Source organism: Chinchilla lanigera, unplaced genomic scaffold (assembly GCF_000276665.1).
Source record: "Chinchilla lanigera isolate Chin_1 unplaced genomic scaffold, ChiLan1.0 scaffold00005, whole genome shotgun sequence".
Lineage (NCBI taxonomy): Eukaryota > Metazoa > Chordata > Mammalia > Rodentia > Chinchillidae > Chinchilla > Chinchilla lanigera.
In genome coordinates, this window is record NW_004955406.1 from 41424336 (window position 1) to 41447926 (window position 23591).

The 23591-nt window shown below is 39.0% G+C and overlaps 1 protein-coding gene across 2 annotated transcripts in view; it reads right to left on the bottom strand.

Annotated features, from left to right (window-relative positions):
• Positions 1 to 23591, bottom strand: part of Nucks1 (nuclear casein kinase and cyclin-dependent kinase substrate 1) — a 35697-nt gene that overhangs the window by 11481 nt on the left and 625 nt on the right. For both annotated transcript variants that reach the window (XM_005375370.2, XM_005375369.2), the window contains exons 2-4: positions 7560 to 7609; positions 5052 to 5157; positions 1844 to 1899 (exon numbers count right to left, since the gene is read on the bottom strand). In XM_005375370.2, coding sequence (XP_005375427.1) covers positions 1844 to 1899; positions 5052 to 5157; positions 7560 to 7609 — 212 coding nt within the window. The remainder of the gene's footprint in view (positions 1 to 1843; positions 1900 to 5051; positions 5158 to 7559; positions 7610 to 23591) is intronic.

Consider the following 23591-nt stretch of genomic DNA (forward strand, 5'->3'; position numbering starts at 1 on the left):
AAAAAAAAGGACTGGGGATGTAGCTCAGAGTGAAGGTCCTGGGTACAATCTCTAGTAATACAACAAAGAGATGAAATTTTCACATATGATTAATTTTTCAAGTTTTTTCAATACATAGTTGTGTTTGTGAATAAATCTGGCTAAAGGACAGGCTGCCAGGCTACTGGCTTTAGACCAAGCTATATTTGTAATTAGTCTCCACTTGCAGCCTTCTTCTTGGACTTTCTGGTTTCCTCATTTTATTAAGGTTTAGCTATCATTCTTCTGAAAACATTTCTAAGTCGCCTCTTAGCCTTTCTGCTAAGACCAAGTGTGAAAATACTAGTTCCACGATCCTTTCCATGGACAGCATTCAAGTGATCACTTTCACTGCTAAATCTCACTTGAGGCAAGTGAAGACTAAAGCCAACTTAAGTGGACTTTAATCCTACACAATAGGAGATGTATTATTACTAAGTACAGAGTTATATATCTTGAAGTGCTAAAAAAAACCAACAAAAAACAACAAAAAAACCTAATAAATGCGAGATTCAAATTAGGGTTTTCAAGGCAAATGAATGGAAGTGTATACTACATTATCAATTATCGGCCAGGGATGTAGCTCAGTGGTACAGCCCGACTGGCAAGACAAGGTCCTGAGTTTGATTCTCAGTACAAAAAAAAAAAAAAAAAGTCAATTATCACAAGTTCACAAATAATCTAAAAGGTTAATGTAATTTATTTTCAGTGCAAACACCAAATAAATAGGAAATTAAATAATTAAATAGAAAGGAAGGCAAAACAGCTCAGTATAAGCTTGAATGTAGTGCAAGATGTCTACCCTCTACACATTAACCAAATAGTCTCATAAAATGGGAGATCTGAGAAGACTAAGCAGGTCAAAAATGATGTGGCTGGGAGCAATAAGAAATAAAATTCGCAATTCTTTATGAGCATACATTTAAAAATGAATACTATCGCCAGGAGAGGTGGCGCACACCTATAATCCCAGTACTTGGGAGGCTGAGGCAGGAGGATCGTTTTGAGTTCAAGACCAGCCTGGGCTACAAAGTGAGCTCAAGGCCAGCCTGAACTGCATAGCGAGACCCTATCTCAAAAAGACAAAAAGACAAAAAAAAGACAAAAAATTTAAAAAAAATAAAAAAAGTAAAAATGAATACCATCAATGTCATTGGGATTGAATACTGTATTGGTGCAGTAATTTACATTAATTCTTTTGAGTTAAAACACCTGGAAAAAGCTTTCTCAATGGCCACTGTTTTAACTTTTTTCCAACTAAAGAAAGTGGGATTGAACTTACCTTTTTTGTTTTTCAACTCAGAGCTGATTACTCCTTTTTTCATACCTCTATTTTCACCTACTGTCACACACACAGACATGGGCAGACACCCCCGGCCCCACAAAGTTAGTTTGATACCTATTACTCATGTCAATGCTTTTGATCTTCAATCTTACGCAGGCATGAAAACCATCTGAGGAGACTTAAACCCTCAAAATCCACCTAGGACCTATTGAATGAGAAATGCTGGGGTAGGACTCAGAATATCTATTTTGTAAAAAGCCACCAAGACTGAGAATCACTATTTTCTCTTTGAAGATGAGAACATCTTTGTAATCCCAGTCTTTGCATCAGAACCTGGATATAAAATTGCTTTTAAAATGTCTAATGAGTGGGGCTGGGGATTTAGCTCAGCAGCACAGTGCCTGCCTGGCAAGCGCAAGGTTGTGGGTTTGATTCCTGGTACCGGAAGAGAAACAAAAACAAAACAAAACAAAACAAAAATGTCTAATGAGTAAATACACGCATAGATTTGTACCTGTCACATTAAGAATAGTTTACTACCTGCTGAATGAGAATCATCCTTCTTGGTCTTCACATCTTTTTCTTCTGAGTCCTCACTATAAGGCAAAGAGGAAAAAAATGTTTAAAAGTCTGACATCAAAGTATAGGTGAACACAAATCTGGTATCTGACCTGAGAAGAATGCCAAAAAATACCTCTCCTATGTATAAAATGTTCAAAGAGATGCTAAGGAGTGAAAGTGCTTTCCATTATTTGCTCGCTTTACTGGGATGCTGGTAAATAAGGATCATTGTATCTATGTGGAAAACAAATTGCAAAGGAAAGTAACAGGTATCTTCAACATAGGCCTGTTTATAAGATTTAATAAGAAAAATATCCTCTACAGAGAAGTAGGGAATAAAATTACTAAAACAGAAATGAATTGATTTAATTATTTCCTAATAATTTTTGTGTCCAATATGAGTGAACTCAAGACTATTCTGCAAAATAAGGAGCTTCAAAGTTCAATGGGAGCTGGGTGTGGTGGCGCACACCTGTAATCCCAGCACTCGGGAGGCTGAGGTAGGAGTAGGAGGACTGTTATGAGTTTGAGACCAGCCTGGGCTACAAAGTGAGCTGAAGGCCAGCCTGAACTGCATAGCGAGACCCTGTCTCAAAGACAAAAAAAAAAAGGTTCAATGGGAACTTTCTAAAAATAATACATAACCATACATGTGTTATGTTCTCAGCAAGTCCTAACTTGGTAATCTGAGTTCTAGTATCTCATCTTTGTCACTAATTATTGTATGATCTCAGCCAATCACTGGTGCTCTTCAGTGCTAAAATCTTATGACTTCATGACAACACTCATTCACTAAAAACTGCCTTCACAGCTTTCTGTTCTTATACAGGTCTTATAAATTACTTTTGAAACTTGCCATAATCTAAACCATACTCAAAAGACAAATAGAACCCAAGATTCCAAATAGAACAACCCAAAATAAATTCATTCACTCACTCATTGATACTGGGGATTGAACCCAGGGCCTTCACTACCTCCCCAGCCCTTTTCATATTTTTTATTTTAAGAAGAGCCTCACTAAGTTGCTCAGGCTAGGCTTGAACCTCCACTCTTCGCTACCACACCCAGCCCCCAAATATTTCTTTATAAGCACTCCACGTTTAAGACACTTTACAACTCTGAAACCTATTCTGTATTAATGTTTCCAAGCAAAGTAAGCATTTAGTGGGTACAGCTCAGTGGTAAAGTGCTTAGCATATATGAGGTCACAGGTTCTGTCACCAGCACAACAACAATGCATTTAATTCATAAACTGATGATGAAAAATAATATCGCTTTTGGGGTTATTTTAATGTGTTTATAAAACTTGTTAATCCTTGAACAACATTACAGCAAAGTCAAGTGAAAGCTGAACTTTTTTTGTTTGTTTTTCTGAGACAGGGTCTCCTTTGTAGTCAATCCAGGTGGGCCTTGAACTCATGGCAACGCTCCTGCCTCAGCCTCCTAAGTGCTGGGATTGCAGGCATCTGCCACCATGCCCAGTTTAAAAGCTAAAATTTTAAGTGGAGAACAATGAAAGAATCAACACTGCACTGGTCTGAGAAATACACACAAGGTATTTAATAAAAATGGTGATAAAATTGTATTTATCTCAATAATTCCTAACATTAGAAGAGAATGATAAAATCAAGTGGTTTTAACAAGAAAAACAATTAGGCTGATATATTTACATTAATAAGATACTGTAAAAGACCATAAGCAGCTCATTACTAAGAGAAACATTAAGTGGAGATAATGAAAATTAGTTGGGTTGCAAAATAAAAACTTGACTAAAAGCCAGATAACCCCAACACTCAGGGAGGCTGAGGCATGAGGATGGCAAGTTTGAGTCCAGGCTGGAAAACTTAGCAAGACCCTGTCTCAAAAAAAAATTTTTTTTAAATATCTTTTTTGTACTGGGAATCAAACCCAGGACCTTGTGCTTGCTAGGCAGACACTGTGCCACTGAGCTATATCCCTGGCCCCAAAATTTCAAAGTATTTTAAAAAGGGCTGAGGATGCAGTTCAGTGTGAAGGCCCTGGGTTTAATTCCAAGTTCGAAAAACAACAAAAAACCAAAGGGGCTAAAGATGTAACTCAGGAATATTTGTTTCCCAATAGTAAATTTTGTATTCTTTTTCTTGAAAAGTGCATTTCTGAAATTTCCCAGCCAAGTGAATATAAGTTAGTGACATAAACAAACAAAAATACTAGGTAAACAAGTATTTATTTAATAGTGATTTTAGTGTATCAAGGTTCTTGGAAGAACAAGTGAGAAATATTTTGTTTTTAAAACTGCTCATCTCTAAAAGTATTGTGTGGAAGTGATACAGCCCAATGGATGAAAAATGCACAGTGGGGTCCAACAAACATGATTTCAAAATATCCTTTCCATTTGCTGGGTAAACTTGGTTTTTTTTTTTTTTGAGCCCCTCTAAATTAACAACAATTAATTTGAGAGGTACTGTGAGAATTAACTCATGAAATATACAAAGTACATAATATTCATAAATGTTAGCTATCATCATCATCACCATCAAGTAGGTCTCAAAAGTTATGAGTGTGAGAACGTGTTTGTTCCTTGAAAAACAGAAGTGCACGGTGGTGCACGCCTGTAATTCCAGCACTGGGGAGGCTGAGGCAGGAGAACTGCAAGCCCCAGCGCAGCTTGAGCAACACAGCAAGACCTCATTTAAAAAAAAAAAAAAAAAAAAAGAAACAGTTAAAGAAACTATACAAAATGGTTCAATTATTTAAAAAAAGAATTATGAGATAGTAAAATTCAGCAGGCTATGCAGCTTAAGATTCTACAGGCTTAAGGTATGACTCTACTACTCTACCAGTGACTATGAGAGGCCACTTGTGCTTTGTTACTAATGACAATGTAAATGTAAGCATTGATACTAATTCTAAGTCACAAATTATATACTTAATCTTTCTGCTCATGTTCAGAGGTCTGAGGCAGAGTAAGGACATTCTTGGACGTCACCTTGGATTCAAATTTGAAGCCAAGCAAGCCCCAGCACTGAGGAAGCCAACCCCTTTGGCCTTCAGAGCATAGCCTGCGACAGTGTAAGACATGCTGAGTATTAGAGGGGAAGTCAGTGCTGTCCCTCCCAAGTGTCCCGAGAGCTCCCCACTTAAGAGATCAGAGCTGCCCTCACTGCAGAGTGGGGTGAGTAAGTGCTGCACAAACAGCGCCTCTTACCTGTCTTCCTGTGAATTCTTTCCAGACCGTCTCTTATTTTTAGCTTCTCGAGGAGATGATCGGATTTTCTTAGTGGGAGGACCTGAATCTCTTCCATAATCTTCATCTAAATAAAGCATTTTTCAACTGAATTAACTACATTATGATTTTTACATGTTAAAATCACCACTATATTTACTGACATTAATTGTCTTGCCCTATTAAGTGGTTAGCAGGACAAGATTCCCCAAACGGCTTCTATCATTTTAAAACATTTTCTACTTTAGTTTCACAATTTTGACTCCATTTATGCTATAAACCTCTAGTTCTCATTATACATTATTTTATATATCTACACCCAAATATCTATCATTTTAAATTTATGATTTTCTACATCTCAACACCTTTATATTTATCTGAAAATTATTACAGTAATACTGTATATTGTAAGCATTTAGAAAGTAAAAGACCTCGTCTTACAATCCTAAAACGATTACTGTCATCAAGCAAATTACTTTTAAACTTATGTATGAAATACACCTTATGTATTCTGGATACTCAGGTAGCTCAGGAAAATACCTCCAATTTCAAAAGTCCTGTAAAATTTAACAGGATTACTCTACGTTAAAAGGTGATTGTGGCCAAAACTGTTTATTGCACCATCACATACAATGGTAAGAAACTGGAATCAGTCTGGAGCTTCAGCAATTATTGAATTGTTGGCTAAGTTATAAATATGAAAAATAATCATTAATAGGAATTTTAAAAATAATCTTTAGTAATATGAGAAAGAGACTCATAAGTACAAGTAAGTAGAAGATAGGGACAGAACCCAAAACTCTATAGGAAGATCTCAACTACATTTTTTTTTGAGACAGGGTCTTGCCCTATAGTTCAGCCAGGTCTTGAACTCACTACTGTAGCACAGACTGACCTTGAACTCATGGCGATCCTCCTGGCTCAGCCTCCCAAATGCTGGGATCACAGGCCTGATCCACCAAGCCCAGCCTCATTTTTTTGTTTTTGAGTCAAGGTCTTGCATGTAGTTCTAGTAGGCTTTAAACTCACTGTTTCGCCCAGGCTGGCCTCAAATTCTGGTAATGGGGCACCACTGTACAAGATTTCTTTCTCTCTCTTTTTTTTTTTTTTTTTTAAGTCAGGGTTTTAGTATATTGCCCAGCCTGGCCTCCAACTCCTGGGCAAGTGATTCTCCTGCCTCAGCCTCCCAAGTGCTGGGATTATAGGTGTGAACAACCATATCTGGCTTTAGCTATTTTTAAAAGGTAAAAAGGTGAAAGATAAAAGTTATCTAAAAGGGTAAAATGTAGCTATATGCTAGCTAGGGGACCCTGAATGCTATTTTGCCTGTTTCCATAAATGTAAAATGAGAATATATTTCCTAATAACAGGGCTGTTCTAAGGAATAAATAAATTACCAAACAAGAACATTTAGAATACTTCCTAAAAAAAGAACAGAATACTTCCTGGCATGCAAGCAAGAATTTAATTAGTCTTACCTCTAGGATATAGCATTATGTACCAGTTTTGTTACTCTTCCATATAACTTTCTGTGTTTTCTAAATTTTCCCAAAGGGCACATACTACCTTTATAAAGTTGTATTTAAAAATAAAGGGTAGGACAGGAAAAGAGGGAGAAAGGAAAAGTAAATGCACCCAAAAAATAATGAGATTTAAAGGCACAACTCTAAAAAAATTTTTTATTGCTAAGATTTAAGACAGAACACTCATTCTATGTGCATTAGTTCATAAATCAAAGGGGTTGCAGAAAATAAAACTCTTCTTACTTTATTATGCAAAAACCTTAAGCTCTGTGCAGTCTCATACAAGGTATAGGTTTTATTATAACACTTGCTGGGTTCATGAACTTCTGTTCCACGATTTTTGAAAAGATGGCCACATTTGTGTTTGCATGGGAAAGATGGCCAAGATCATGGCTGTCACCCAATGCGGAGTTTGCAAACAAAAGCACTTGTCAACTGAGGTACCACCATAATAGACTGCTTTCTTTCTTTTTTAAAGTCAGGGTTTCATTATCTTGTCCAGCCTGGCCTCCCTGGACAAGTGATGCTCCTGCCTCAGCCACCACAGCCTGGAATTACAGGTATGAACTACTGTGCTTGGCAAGCAGAAGACATTTTAAATAACAGACACTGTATCAGAATTACTGGATGGGGCTGGGGATTTAGCTCAGTGGCACAGCGCCTACCTGGCAAGCAAGCGCAAGGTTGTGAGTTTGATCTGATACCGGGAAAAAAACAAACAAACAAAAAAAGAATTACCGGACATTTAACTTTTGGATTCTAAAACTACAAAAAAATTACTCAATTTATTATCAGTGATTTACTAAAACCCATGCAAATTCAACTTCTATTTTGGGTGACACAGATAATTTGGATAAATACTGTAAAAACAGAAAATAAATCTTATTCCAAAAACACGCTAAGAAGTACAAAAACCAGCAGTCCTTCACCAGTCAGTCCAACAATTTGTTGAAATCACAGCACATACCTGCATCATCAGACTCCTGAAACTGTGAATAATCAACGACCTTCCTATTTCTGTAGAAAGAAGGGACTAATTAAGATCATAAAAATGCAAGACTGTTCTACAATATCAAAACACATTTTAATTTCATAAACAGAATTAAAATAATTCTCTGAAAATAATAGTAATAATTATTGCTTTGGTTTTTTGAGACAGGATCTCCCTATGTAGTTCAGGCTGGGCTTAAAATCACTATGTATCCCAGGCTGGTCTCAAACTTACAATGATCCTCCTGCCTCAGCCTCCCAGGTGTTGGGGGTCATAGGTGTGTGCCACTCCGCCCAGCTGAAAATTATCTTTAACAACTCCTACACTTCAGGCCAGTTATTTTACATTTCATTACAGCAAAGTGCAGCTTAACTAAATATTTCAAATTACACTTCTCATATTGCTCATCTGACAGCTCAAATGCCATTCTTCCCCACAAAATCAGCTCCCAGTAACATTTACAGAAAACAGTCAAGTGAGTTTTGGTAGAAATTCACCACACACAAAACAAAAACAACACAACCCATCCCCCATACATAGAATTTTTTTTTTTTTTTTTTAATAGAATCTTTGATAGTAGGAATTCTGGGCTGGCTTCTACAACTTCAAGCAAATCAAATTCCACTGTAGCCAGGCAACTCAAGAACCTGTTTCAAAATAAGAGTAAAAAAGAACTGGGAACCAGGCATACTGGCACACACCTGTGACCCCAGCACTCTGGGAGGCTGAGGCAGCAGAACCCCAAATCTGATGCCAGCCTCTATGGTTTAGCCAGACCCTATTTTAAAATAAAAAATGGGCTAACTGGTGTAGCTCAGCAAAAAGGACCTGCATTCAATCCCTACCACTGCAAAATAAACAAACATAAAAAAATTTAAAAATCGATTATTAGGTTTAACAAAAAGGACTTTTCTCCTATTGTAAACAGCTACATTTAAGCATAGCCTCTATCATATCACTTATCACCAGGGTGTGTAGCATTTGTTTTCTTTACTTATCTGAGCTTCTTAAAAGTAACAACTGTGCTTTATATCTACATTTACAGATTAAAAAAAAAGTGGTAGATATTTTCAGGACTGTTTACTATGAGGGTGAAATCTGAGTTCTGTTAGAAGTTTTTCGATTTTATAAGATAGCATCCAACCTCTAAAGACTTTTAAAATTTCAACTCTTGCCACTGAACAACTAAGTAACCTAGGAATTTGCAGCCCCTCCACGTGTTCCTTACCACTTGCTCCTGCTGAGCAAGTTGCTAAAGGCTGTGTCACCCCCACACGCTACTAAACAACTCCACCTTCTCTCAATGCCCCTAATCTTTCATCGATACTGGATAATTTACCAAATCCTGTCTCTCCTACTCAGTGTTAGCTGTTCATGCCCACAGGTTGTCTCTTCTTCATTAGAACACTACACTCAAGAAACGTGATTGCACCAGAGCGTGGTGGTGCATGCCTGTAATCCCAGCACTCGGGAGGCTGAGGCAGGAGGATTGGCTGAGGCAGGAGGATCACTGAGTTCAAGGCCAGCCTGAATTGCATAGTAAAACCCTATCTCAAAAAGATAAAACAAAACAAAACAAAACCCCTCAAGATAGCTTAGCCAGGCATGGTAGTATACGGCTAGAGTCCAAGCACTTGGGAGGCCAAGTCAAGATGATCACTTGAACTCAGAAATTGAAGGTCATTCAAAAAAAATTAAATAAATAAAGGGGGGGGCATAGGACTTTATTATGATGAATGCAGCCATATGAACTGCAAACATATACTAATAAAAATTTTTTTAAAAAATTAAAAAGCAATAGGGCTTTATTATTTATTTATTATGCACTTTCTTAATTTTCAACTTATTTCTACTAAATATTGATAAGTCTACCCAGAGTTCCTTTTCTCTCTCAGAGTGAAATGACACTCTGAGACACAAAATGACACTCCTGGTATGATACACCAATATGGACCACAGAGCAGTATTTTAGAGATGGAAACAGTCATACCTTTGAAATGATCTAATTTAATCCCCTTAATTTTACAGCTAAGAAAATAACAGATACCATAAAATGTAGCTCTACTGCAGAAAAAGCATGCACATCTGAGTATGGAAATAACAAGTAATCTCCAGGTAAGAAAAAGACGAATAATGTAACTCTTATTACCAACATCCTAAACTTCATACTACTTAAAAGAATACAAAACTATTTTCTTAAACTGAGATATCAGACAACATACTACACTTCTGAGCTCTGTTAATGCTGATCCTACTGTGAAGAGAAAGGAGGAAGGAAGAGGAGAAATCTTCAATAAGTTATTCTGGTTAAAGCAGAAAAGGAAAAAAAAAAATCACTGCTAACTTTCTAGAGTTAAACACATTTGTCATTAGGCACCTTTTTTGGGTACTAGAGATGGAACCCAGGGCCTCACACTGAGCCACCCACTTCCTCTGCCCTTTTAAAATTTTGAGACTAGGGGCTGGGGATTTAGCTCAGCGGCAAAGCGCCTGCCTGGCAAGCGCAAGGTCATGAGTTCGGTTCCCGGTACCGGAGAAAAACCAAAAAAAAAAAAAATTTTGAGACTAGCCTAATTTAATTGCGCAGGGCTGGGCTTGAACTTGTGCTCTTCCTTCCTGCCTTGGCCTACCAAAGTACAGGTACTACAGCACCTGGTTTTTTTGTTTATTTGGTGCTGGTAGTAATCAAACTAGGGCCTTGTGGATGCTAGATTAAGTGCTCTACCACTGAGCAACATCCCTAGCTCATTCTCTTTTTTAAAAAATCATTCAGAGATAGGGTCTAAGTTACCAGTTCTGGCCTCAAACTTATTCTGCTTCAGCCTCCTGAATAGCTGGAATTGTAAGCATGTTGCTTTTGAATCTTTACTGAAAAACCTACCATAGTCAACATAGGTTTCACCAATTGCCTATCGGTGGTGTATGTATGGCACACATACCATAGTAGGCTATCTATATCACTGAAAGCCCTGAAAGGCCTGCCACCATCGGCCTAGTTGTTAAAACACCTCATTTCAGCCGATGAATGAGATGCTGTAGAGAAGTATTTTTTGCTCTGTGATAACTCACTACACTACAGGGTCTTGAAATCAATTTATCAGCATTTAACAAGCTTGCTTATTTAGTTAGCTCTTGAGACAGGGTCTCACCTTGCAATTTAGGCTGCTCTTGAACTCAGTGATCCTTCTATCTCAGTCTCCCAAATGCTGAGATTATAGGTGTGCGCCACCATGCCTAGCATATATATCAGGCATTTTATTTTTAAAAATAATTTTATTTATTTACTTACTTATTGTCTGAGACAGGGCCTTGCTATGCAGTTCAGGCTGGCCTTGAGCTCTCTTTGTAGCACAGGCTGGCCTCGAACTCACAAGGATCCTCCTGCCTCAGCTTTGCTAGTACTGTGATCACAGGCATGCACCACCACATCTGGCTCCGGCATTTTAAAAAAGCTTAATTTTGAGACAGCCTCTCTCTCTTTTGCTTCTGTCCGCCATCGAATGCGTGCTCTTGTTTCCAAGCCTAACCATGTCTTCTCACAAGACTTCAGAATCAAACAATTCCTGGCCAAGAAACAGAAGCAGAATCATCCCATTCCTCAATGGATTCCAATGAAGACTGGTAATAAAATCAGTACAACTCCAAGAAGAGTCACTGGAGGAAGACCACGCTGGGACTATAAGGAGTTCCACATGAGCTGCAGCACATTTATCCTCTCCAAGGTCACAAGATACCTTCTTCATCATGGTCAAGATGATACCACAATAAAAAATACCATTGGCTGGACTGTTGAATGTGTTTAATCAGGAATCTTAAATCTTTTACTGTGATCAGCACTAATGGATTAAAGTATTTGAAACCTTTAAAAAAATTGAGATGGTATCTTTAAATTGCCCAGGCTGAGATTGCACTTGTGATCCTCCTGCCCTAGCCTCCCAGAATGCTGGATTACAGGTGTGCGCCACCATACATGGCCAGTATTACCAAAAAAAAAAAAAAAAAAAAAAAAAAGAAAAAAGAAAAAGGTGAGCAGAAAATATCAGAGAAAACAACCTAAACAACGGAAGCATCTGACTTTGTTCCAGGTGTTTATGTTCTTGTGCATAGTAAATGGTGTTTTAGTTACTTTTCTGCCTTTGCTGAGACAAAATACCCAATACCCAAAGTTAAAGTGGGAAAGGTTTATTTAGCTCAGTCTGTTTCAGTCCATGATCAGCTGGCTCCGAGGCAGGGTGGCATGGCAGACAGGTCTCACAAAGGAGAAGCAGTTTGTGGCAGGCAGAAAGTAACAAAACAATGAGGGGAGAGGGGACTTCATAGTTTCTTTCTGACCCCTGTACCTTACCCAGGCTACTGGGATTAGGGCAGTACTAAGCCAATCAGTGGATTAATTTAGTAATCACTCACCCTTAATCCTAGCATTGCACCATGATTCACCCACCTCTGAGAAAGACCTACCATGACTGCATGAGGGCTTTGGGAGGATATCTAGACACAAGCCATAATAGTAAAATAAAATGTATTTGTTTTTGGACTCTCAAGAAAATAGTTTTGAGAGCCACTGCTTTAGAATAAAGACGAATGCGGGGCTGGGGATTTAGCTCAGCGGCAAAAGCGCCTGCCTGGCAAGCGCAAGGTCGTGAGTTTGGTTCCTGGTACCGGAGAAAAACAAAACAAAACAAAAAAAAAGAATAAAGACGAATGCAAAGAGATTTCCAAAGGAGTTTTTTTTGTCTTGCTTTTACCAAAAAATTGCTAGTGATATATGGCCACTAAAGAATGACAGCCCTTATTTAGTGGCAAAACAAAATTTTTAACTCGCTTTTCAAGTTTAAGCACTCATTAAGGCCTATGAATTTTGATGGTAGTAGTAGCGGATGGAGATGTGGTAACAGAGAGGGTAGTCTATGTACTAGAGCTTCTGGACCCTAGGCAGTGTAACCCAACTTCGTCTCCTACTTTGCATCTCCAAAAAAGCCTGTACTAAGAAAACTCCAGGACAGTAATAGTTGTTCTTTACAGAGAGGGGACATCTACCTCTTAACATCCACCACCTGGTCTGATCTGGTCTAGCTCTACCTCCCAGGATTACAATGCTCTAACATTAACTCTTCTGGGCATTCCTTAACATTTGTATGATTTGTGCTTTTCCCTTGAAACTTTCATCCTCTTTCGGAGGCCCCTTTTAGTACTCGGCATATTTCAAGTGCCCTCTTCTTGCTCTACACCACACAGGACATAATGAGTCTCTTCAGTAGTGCGACAAGGAAAACAAAACAATGTTTTAAAAAGATGGGGCACAAATCTGGAATATGAATTTCTTTGTATTCTATTCTACATGCTACCACAGTGCAAGGGCTTGGTTGCCTTTTAGGCTGTTCGATCACACAGTGTGGACTTCATATTGCAATTCCAATGACTACATCCTCCTTTTCCACACTCGAAGAACTTTTAGTATTTTCACCCTGCCATTTCAACATATTTATCTTTCCCAGCTTCCTAGCACACCACCAAAGTCCTCATCCCTGCATGTCTTTAAGACAAAAACTGGCCTTATGTGGCCACTGGGAAGTCCTCTAGGTCGCCAGCAACTCAGGCAGTCTCCTTCGGTACTACAGTTACTGAGGCAGTGGTCTACTGCACTGAGCTAAATTCTGCTGCATTTTTCAGTCCTAGTCACAAAGACCTTGTGTGAGGCTCTGTCAAAATCCTTGCTGAAATAAAAACTCAGTACTTTCACAGAATTCTTTTGGCCTAATAAACTTTTCTTTTATTGCAATGCATTGAACCCAGAGGTTCAAACATTCTGGGCAAGTGCTCTACCCTGAACTACACCTCTTGATACATTTGTTTGTTTGTTTTTTCCGGTACCAGGAATCAAACTCACGACCTTGTGCTTGTCAGGCAGGTGCTGTGCTGCTGAGCTAAATCCCCAGCCCCGATACATTTTTTAAAAAAAGAAGTAAGTGAATATTTAGCAGTCAGTGCTTTTTTGTTTGAACAAAACCCTCCTAGGAACCACAGACTAAAACACAGCTATTGGGCCGGGAGATAGCTCAGTGGCACAGTGCCTGCCTGGCAAGCACAAGGTCCTGAGTTTGATTCCTGGTAAAAACAACCAAACCCACAGCTATTTAAGAACAGCCAGGTGTAATGGCACATGCCTGTAATCCCAACACTTCGCAGCTGAGGCAGGAGGATCTCAGTGAGTTCCTGGCCAGCTGAACTACACAGCGAGACCCTGTCTTAATAGCCCTAACCCCCAAGAATAAACAGCATTTTAAGAATATAAATTTATCTTTTTTTCCTCTTTCTGGTAGTGCTAGGGATCAAACCCATGGTATCACACACAAATTTTCTTACAACTTCACATTTAAAACAGTTTCACTGCACAATTTCCCAACTTGTGATCTGTCAAAACAGGTACTTAATGGGCCTCCTGGTGAGATCAATGGAATATTATCCTTTTAAACATTCAAAAACAGTATTAACATGTGAAAAACTTTAAAATCCTCCATTAAAGACACTTGCTTAGTAACTGTCTCCAAAATAATCTTTATTTTAAAAATAAAATTGTGCTAGGCATAGTGGCACACGCCTGCATCCCAGCCAGGCTGAGGCAAGAGGGTTGTTGTGAGTTCAAAACCAACCTGGGCTACAAGGTGGGCTCAAGGCCAGCCTGAACTGCATAGTGAGACCCTGCCTCAAAAAGACCAAAAAAAAAAAAAAAAAAAAAAGGATGCCTGGTGTGGTGGCACATGCCTGTAATCCTAGCATTCAAGAGGAGGATTGATGCTTGTTTAAGGCCAGCCTGGGCTACACAGTAAGTTCAAGGTCAACCTGAACTACATAGTAAGATCTTGCCTCCAAAACAAAAACACAAAATAAATGATTAATTTTTAAAAATTTGAACTAGGTGTGTGAAATAGTACATGTCTTAAATGCAGCAGTCCAGATGGTGGAGGCATGAAGATTCCAAGTGCCCAATATTATAAAGACTGGAGTACACAGTTCCCTGTGAATCCCTGATGACTCTATAACTCCTTACAACAGCAGTTACTTCAGATATAACAGTTACTTCGCCTAAATTCTTTAGTTCTCACTGCTTTAACAAAAAGTGATAGTTAATGTTATTTCTTTTACCAGAGGAAATACTGCTCACCAAGGCTAAATAACTACTACAAGTAATTTACTACAATAAAGGCAACTTGCTGGGGACTTAGCTCACAAACTCCTGCCTGGCAAGGGCAAAGTCCTGAGTTCGATTCTCGGTACCCAAAACCAAAAAAAAAAAAAAAACAAACAAACAACCCAAGAAAGGCAACTTTCCAACCCAACTCTATCCCCACACACACCATATTAATGCCTCTTGGACATTCCCTTCCTAAATGCTACAAGGCCAGTTCTTCTACGGCCACCAAAGTCTCTGCATGTCAACAATCCCCTGCCCACATTCAAATGTAGGAACTTTACCTCTTTCCACTCTTCTATCCCTCAAAGATGACTAAGAAATTTATGTGCCAGGTATTCTCAAGATATAAAAATGTTAGTTTGTTAATGTCAGGGTGTCTGAACTCAGTCCAGGCCAATTTCTTATAATTGTTTCACTTATCTTGACCAAGTTCCTCCTGCCTAAGATACATACTTTTGACTATGTTGTTATTTACTTTAAAACATAAAATTCAAGGTCTGAGAACACAACATAGCTCAGTGGTTAGAGTGGTTGCCAAGCATGCACAAGGCTGAGTTCTAGCTCAAGCATTACCAAAAGGGGGGATATATATATATAGTGAAATAAACTCACAAGATGCAGAAAAGCAAACAAAACAAAGAAAAAGAGTAAGAAAGAAAAAGAAACTGTATGAAATAGCTCCTAGGTTATTCAAATGAGAAAAATATAAACCCTAAGGAAGGAGTAAAGTTTGAATGATGGGCCAGACATATTTATTATCAATGTTAGCTCCTATTAAATTTTTCAAATCGATTTTTTTGTAACAGGGATTAAACTCAGGATCTTGTGCCTTGTGCCAGGCAGGCACTTGTGCCGCTGAGCTATATCACCAGCCCAAATTAATGTATGAATGTTTTTAACAGTAAGTATTAGCTTTTACATGGCACTTTTTATTCCCAAGTTATTTATGATTTACCATGTAGGAAAATATTTTCTTTCAAAGTCATATCCAACTTTCAGTGAATATAATACATTCGACAAAATCAGCTTCAAGATTTTTCCCAGTAGCTTAACATAAAACCTATGTAACTGGAATGGAGAAACTTCTGATAGGTGAGACTAAAGGAAATCTCAGATGTGTAGATTATCACTGGAAACCTGATGTAATTTCCCAAATCATCTATTCCAACCACTAGGGTCAAACCTGTACCCTAACATTAAGCATACTGACCTATTCAACAAAAGAGAGACACGTCAGAGTAGTACAGGGTACCTCCTACAATAGAGAAAGTCTAGGAGTTTGGGTGAAGGATGGAACTAAATAAGGTCAATGAAGCAGTGTCTAGACAGGTTCAAAATGCAGGAGTATGTTAAATAGGTTCACATCAGGTCTGGAGCGCAGAGGTGGACCTAGGGTTCTATTTCTTGGGGAAGAGGTAAGGAAAATGAGGAATTTTGTGGTTAATAACCCCCATCCCAACCTTTGCAACTGCAAATCAAGCTTAGTTTTCTACGTCAAAATAATTTAATCTTCTGACAAAAGTGCAATGTTTTGTTCCTACTGATACAACTCCAAACAGTAAAGTTCCTGACACTCTCTAATGTTAGAGAACGAAATTTCTTACTAAAAATTGTCTTAGTTTGTTTCCCTTTGCTGAGACCCAACACCCACAACTCTTAAGGAGGGAAGGTTTACTTTGGCTCACAGTCTGTAGAGGTTTCGGCCCATACCCAGCTGGCTCCAAGGTAGGGTGGCATAGCAGAGAGAAAGAGCTCCTGGCATGGCAGCAGGAAACACAGGAGATCGAGAGAGAAGGAAAAGAACCCTTCAGGCCATGCCCACACAGACCCAACTCCTAGGATCAGCCTTCACCTCCCAAAATCACATTTAAACTATAAACTCAGCAGTGGACTAGTCCACTGTCAAGTATCACGCCCCATGATCCAGTCACTTCCCCAAAGCCCCACCTATGAGTGTGCATGAGTTCCATGGGGCATCTAGATCTAAAGCATAACCGTAGTCACTCAAAGTAGGGAGGTTATGCTTCAAAGGACAAGATTGTTATGTCTGCTATTTCAGACTAACTAGGATAGACTTACACACTTTTCTAATTGAGCTAATTTCTCAAGTTTCTCACCTAGTTCATTTTCTAGGCCAGTTTATCTTGACAAATAAAGGATTTTACACAGCTGAAAGTAGCTGAAAAAAGCCAGGCATGGTAGTGCACTCTAGGAGTCTGAGGCAAGAGGATCGAAATTCAAGGCTAGCCTGGACAATATATCAACTTGGCAAGATGCTGTCTCAAAATTTAAAAAACAAACAAACAAGGGTTGGGGATATATAGTTCAGTGCAAAGGCCCTATGTTCAATCGCCAGTAACAAGAGGAAGGGGAATGAGAAACCCCTGAAAATATGCAATACTTTTGTTTGAACACTCTTGGCATTTACAGTATTTTCAAAGACCTACAATTATGACTATTTAAAAACAGCATTGCCTGGCAAGCCCAAGGTCCTGAGTTCAATTTCCGGTATATTAAAACAAAACAAAACAAAAAAACCACACACCCACAGCACTGCAATTCTATTAACAATCAATTCTACTTCCTAGAATCTAGGTAGAGCTTTCACAACAGAGATGTCCAGTTTGAACAAGTGGATGTGTGCCAAATTACATGGAGTCCCTTAGTGCTGCCTCTAATCTCAAAAGTCCAAAAAGCTGAATCTAGAGTAATGAGGTCACATTTATTCCTCTTTACAGCAAGGAAGTTTTAAAAATGCAAATAGAATTAACACTTTTTTGGAGACAGGGTCTCACTATGTAGTTCAGGCTGGCCTTGAACTCACATTTGTGGTGATCCTCCTGCCTCACAGAATTAACACTTTAAAGATGACTTTACTATTAAGTTCAAGAAGCCAAAGTTTGCAAAGTAATTCATTTGACTATCCAGACTGTAAATCACATAACTCTGGAGGGATCTCGCTCACATGGACTGTAATGTGGATGATGTCCCAGAGTTACACAGCATGGTGACCTTCACATTTCTGGAGAAAACAGATCACAAAACCTTCCAAACAGAGATTTATTCAAAATTAACTTTCTGTTTTTACAGCTAGAAGAAAGTGATGAGAGGAAGCTTGAGAACTGCAAAATGCTTTGTAAGAAGTTTAAGATACTATTCCAGTAAACGTAAACATTGCTGTTACACAACCCAAGCCTCCTGACATCCACTTTTTCTTTTGCTGTGCTACCTCCCCTAACACTTATCACCAGTAGAGACTTAAAAATTTTAATTTAACCACCTGCCTTAATTTGTAACCTGTCAAACCAATTCCTTGTAACTTTAAGGTCTTCTAATTTTAATGTAGTAAACATCTTATACTAAGTGTTAAGTGCCATGGTTTTCCCTAAGTCCTACTATGATGAATCATAGATTGTTTTGTTCCTTGAACTCTACTTGGTCATATTCTATTTTTAATATTCACTGGATTCAATTAGCTAATAGTCTAGATTTGTTTCTGCATCAATATTTTATGTAAAATGAGCCCATAGTTTTCTGGTATGGTCCACTAGGAGGCTTTGGAATGTATTCACTTGGTCAGGGGAAACACCCTCATATTATAAAATGCGTAAACTTATCACCATCTTTTTTATTTTCTCCTCAACAATGCTCACACTAAGCCATTTGTTTTTCTCTGACTCTTTGATCCCTTGACAAACTCTTCTGTGCCTTCCAAAAAATTGTTCTTTTCTCCACCAGCCTTCACTTGCCATAAGCTCACTTGATAGTACACCTTATAGAGGTTCTATTATGGCTGGGTGTGGTGGACACACCTGTCATCCCCAGCACTTGGGAGGCCAAAGCAAGACTGAAGCAAGTCTCAGGCCAGTCTGGACTACACAGTGAGACCTTGTACCAAAACCCAAAGAAGTGCTGTTGTGAACTGTAAGCCCCCCCAAAGATAGTTCGCTACTACCACAAGAAAACATCATCCTATAACAGTGTCACATGAGAAAGACCACACTGGCCTTAAGATGTTCATACTTGGGTTCAAATTCCTGCTTCACTTCTTTTCTTAATTAGCTGAACTGTGGTGCCTATTACTTAATTTTTCCAAGCCTCACACCTGAAATATGGATAACATATACCTTGCTTGATGATTCTGAAACAATATATATAAAGTACTTGGCAGAATATTTGGCACCTAAATTAGTAACAGCAGTAGGGAGTTTAAAAGCAATTTTTTTCAATGTGTGCTGTTAAAGGTCCATGTCACTAATTTGCCATTTAGAAACCCAAACTTCTGAAAACTAAAATCTTTTTCCTAATTTGCATGGTGGCAAATCCTGACTTGACCTGTATGTAAGGCTTTTATACAACCTTTAGTGTGAAAATTCATAGATTTCATTAAATATTAATATGTGTGATTATAGTACTACCCCACCCTAGTAACAGTACTTTTTTATGGTCCATGTACTCAATTGTCTTTTAAAATTTTTTTGAAAAACTATGAATTCCCAAATTTATACGGGAATATCTGGTTTCAAACAAGGGATGTAGACCTGTAATACAGTAAATATAAACCCGCAGAATGACTAAGATTCATGCAGTCTAAGCCCAGCCTTACTAATTCAAAATTCTAACAAAACTGCTGGGCATGGTGGCACACACCTATAATCCCAGCACTCAGGAGGCAGAGGGAGGGAGATCTCTGATGCCAGTCTGGGCTACAATATAATGAGACCCTGTCTCAAAAAAACCCAAAAAACAAAACCACCCCTTCAGCAAAGTTACCAGTAATAACGAAGTTATCACTGATAATACTGAAGAGACTTGACAATCTCTGAAAATTATTTTTAATATTCCCTCAAAAAAAAGTTATCACATTTGGGCCATGTTCTTCCCTGAAACACTCTTCACGAAGAGCCAAAAACCTACATATAAAGAATGTACTCAGGTTGGGGATGTACCTCAGTGGTGGAATGTTTCCTTAGCATGCTTAAGACCCTGTGTTCCATTCCTACTGCTGCCACAAAAAGTGTTTACTATTGAAACTATCAACTAAAAAACAACTGCCCACTTCAATGCCAAATACTAGGCAGGAAAAAGTGGTACCATGGTAGAATGCTAGCTTTGTATTTAATAGATCTAGATTCAAATTTTGGTTCTATTATAGTTTCATTACCTTGAGTAACAGAAGTTTATGTGGCTATTTGCTCTATGGAGATTTTTTTTTTAAAAACCTAGCTTACAAGTAAAGATAAAGAATAAAAGCTTCTAGTATAAAGTTTTTCTCAATATTTTGTAAGCTCTTAAAATCACTCTTTTTAATATTCAGCTTAATGTGTGTTGAAAAAAGCTGAATACTTTGACACTGTTATAAACTTAACTCCTCCCAGTGGCTTTGTAAATTATGTGAGATACCTTGATGGCACACTTTTGAAGGTAAAGTCTATGCAAAGGACTATATCTTTTTTTTCCCCTTTTCTTTTTGCCTTTTATTGGGTACTGGGACCCAAACTCAGGACCCCACACTTGCAAGGCAAGTGCTGTGCTGCTGTGCTATATCCCCGGCTCCGAAAGGGAAAGTTATTTTATTTTTTATTTTTTAGTGGTGCTGGGGATTGAATCGAGAGCCTTGTGCATACAAGGCAAGAACTCTACCACTAAACCCCATCCCCATTCCCCGCCCCTTTTCGAGACAGGGTCTCACTTTGTAATGCAGGCTGGTCTTGAACTCACTATGTAGCCCAGACTGGCCTTCAATTTATGCCAATCCTCCTGCCTCAGCCTCCCAAGTGCTGGGATTACAGGCGTGTACCACCACACCCTGCGGGACTACGTCTTTTTGGAGGAAAGTGAACACTTGAGTTTGGAAGTAGAGATGTAAGCAGGTTCATGCACGACCACACAGAACACTACACTTAAGGGTCTAACAGTGCTTACTCGGTAACTAATTCTAAGCTTCCTTGAATTTAAGTTTTCCCTTTAACTGAGGACCTCTTAAAGCTAATTTTTTTGCTTAGAGAAAATACTAATGTTTAGAATGCCGACATATGCTAAATTCTTGAAAAGGCAGCAATCTGGAATATTGGGGAAACTATTCTCATTGCAGTTGTAAACAATAACGTTTTTATTAACTTATAAGAACTTGTTATTTCACATCCAAATTTTGAACAGCAAAGGTTATGTTCTGAAGTATTAAGAGACAAGATACGGAGCACACTTCTGTAACAACGAATAGTGAAGAGGTTGACTGGAGTTACTTGGCTCTTTTTCAGCAAGGAGGATCTCTGGACACTACACCAAAGTGTATCAAGAAACCTGGTTTCTAATGCAGGCAAGTCAGTAAATCTCAAATTTCCTTTTCTCTCTTACAAGCAATGGCTTTTTTATTCCTTCACAAGGGTTAAAAGTTATGGAAACATTCTGAGGACTGAGAATTAAGAAATCTAGGTTCTAGACTCAACTTTGGCTCCTACTAGTGTGACACAGGGCACTTCACTTGTGCCCTGTGAACTGAGCAACTCTTTCTAGTTCCAGAACTATAATTTCATGCTGTTAATTTGAATCCAAAATACTCAAGCCTCCTAGACACTGCAAAAGATTAAAAAAGCAATTTTACATATGTGAAATTGCTTGGAAATGTGCTATCCTGGGGATGTGGCTCAGTGATAGAGGCCCTGGGTTCGATCCCACCGCATCACAAATTAAAAAATAATGTGCTAGGGCTGGGGATGTAGCTCAGCGGCACAAGCGCCTGCCTGACAAGCACAAGGTTCAGTTCAATTCCGGGTCCCCCCTCAACCAAAAAAAAAAAAAAAAAAAAAATTTCCACCAAAAAATAATGTGCTAAATATTCTCGAAAACCATGCTGTAGCCAGTCTATCATATGCTTCATTTAGAAACTGGTGTCAAAGCACCAATAATACATTCTGAGATGCCCTTTACATGTTTAGGTTCACATTAAAATAAGATTGACATTTACAGTAAAAAGGAAGAACCAGGGGCCTGGGATATAGCTCAGTGGCGTAAGCGCCTGCCTGGCAAGCGCAACGTCCTGAGTTCGATTCCCGGTACCAAAAAAACCAAAAAACCCCAGAAAAATGGCAGGAGTATACACACAAGACTAAGGACAGAAATCTACACCAAGAAATACACAGTACTGTTATCTTCAGATATGTGCTTTTTGTTTTTAAACAAGGCTGATTACTTTGGAATCAAGTCAATCAATTTGAAACAATAGTATTTCCCTGAGTCAGGACTTTTTTATTGCAAAATTTAACAAACCACCAAACTCAAGTTTAATTATTTCTGCTTTATTGTTGGTCATGAGTAAATTTAAAGACGTCTTTAAAAGACAGTTACAACAAAAAGACTTTTATCACTAAAGTATGACCAGAGCTACTTTGAAATTAGTAACCTGAAAGTGACAAAAAACGCGCCAATAGTATAACGACTTCAATCTTCAATAAAGGGCAACACAAGATTAAAATTGTTTTAACAACATATTGAATAAGAAAGAGCGCAGAAATCCCAACGCCTCCAAAAAAAAAAAATGCTTAATATATCTATCCATATGGCGATATTAAAAAATCCAAATATTCCAGTAAAAAAGTAGTTAATTTTCCAACGTCTAAATCTGGGAACACAAATTCAGGCAGATAAAGTCACTACGATAAAGTAAAATGTCATCAAATTTTAGTGCACTGAAATTTAAAAGGCAGAGAAAAATAGTAATTTAACTTCGCCAAACAATAATACTTCCAAGAGACAAAAAATCCAATCCAGGTAATAAAAGAAACCTTTATTTTAATATTGTCTATGTCACCCGATCCTAAAGAAAATATCCAGAATCGATTAGATACACTCGTCACTTTTTATGTCAAAGAAAAGTATTCACACTATATATAATCGGTGGGGATGGTGATTTATAGAGATTCAGGATGAAACTGGATGAGAAGCAGGTAATTAGCTCCTTCTCCAAATTCCCACCCCAGCGTAGGCGTCTGCAGCCCCATACCACCACCAGCTGGACACGGATCATCTCAGCCTGGACAGAACGGTGTGGATCAAAACCATGCCCAGGGTCCCAAACCGCTCTGTAGAACGCTAAGATACTCCCAATGCCCGCAAAAGTTGGAATGAAGAGGAAGCGACTATCAAAACATTAAAAACTAAATCTTTCTCCTTTAGAAAATACTTACAAAGTAGCCAGTGCTTTACGAGTAACATTTATTTACGAGCGCTCTCCTTCCGCTTTAAGGCCTAAACAGATTAGGTTAAACTAAACCACACCCCTGCATAAATGGCACATTTCGTACAACAGCCGGGAGGACGGCAAAGGGCGAGCCCACCGACGGCGGGGGCTGCAAAACTTGCTAAAATTCTAAGAAAACCTGCAGGCTAACGGAATCTAGTCGTCTCTGACTAAAGGCACCCGGGGGAAAGACAGGGTTACAGAAATATCCCGAGACGTGTACGCCGCTGGGGGTGGGACGAGCAGCACGGAGATTTGGGTCGTGCTGTTAACCCGCACCTCCCTGGCTCGCAGGGTACGGACGTTTCCCCGCGGAAAGGCATGTCTAGCGGGAGGCACAAGCGAACTTGGGGGTTAACGAGCACAAAGCCCGGAGCTGGGGCGAGGCCGCGGGCAGTTATTTTTCGGAGTCCAGCCTCAAACTCTCACTTTTGCCCCAGGGGGAAGGAACGGGTCCCGCCCACGCCGAGCCAGGCCGGAGGCGGGGCCGCCCCTCCCCCTGTGCACGCGCAGCCCGGGCCGCGGGAGAAAAGAGGGCCGGGCGCCGCCACCCCCACGCAAGGCGCGGGGGAAGGGG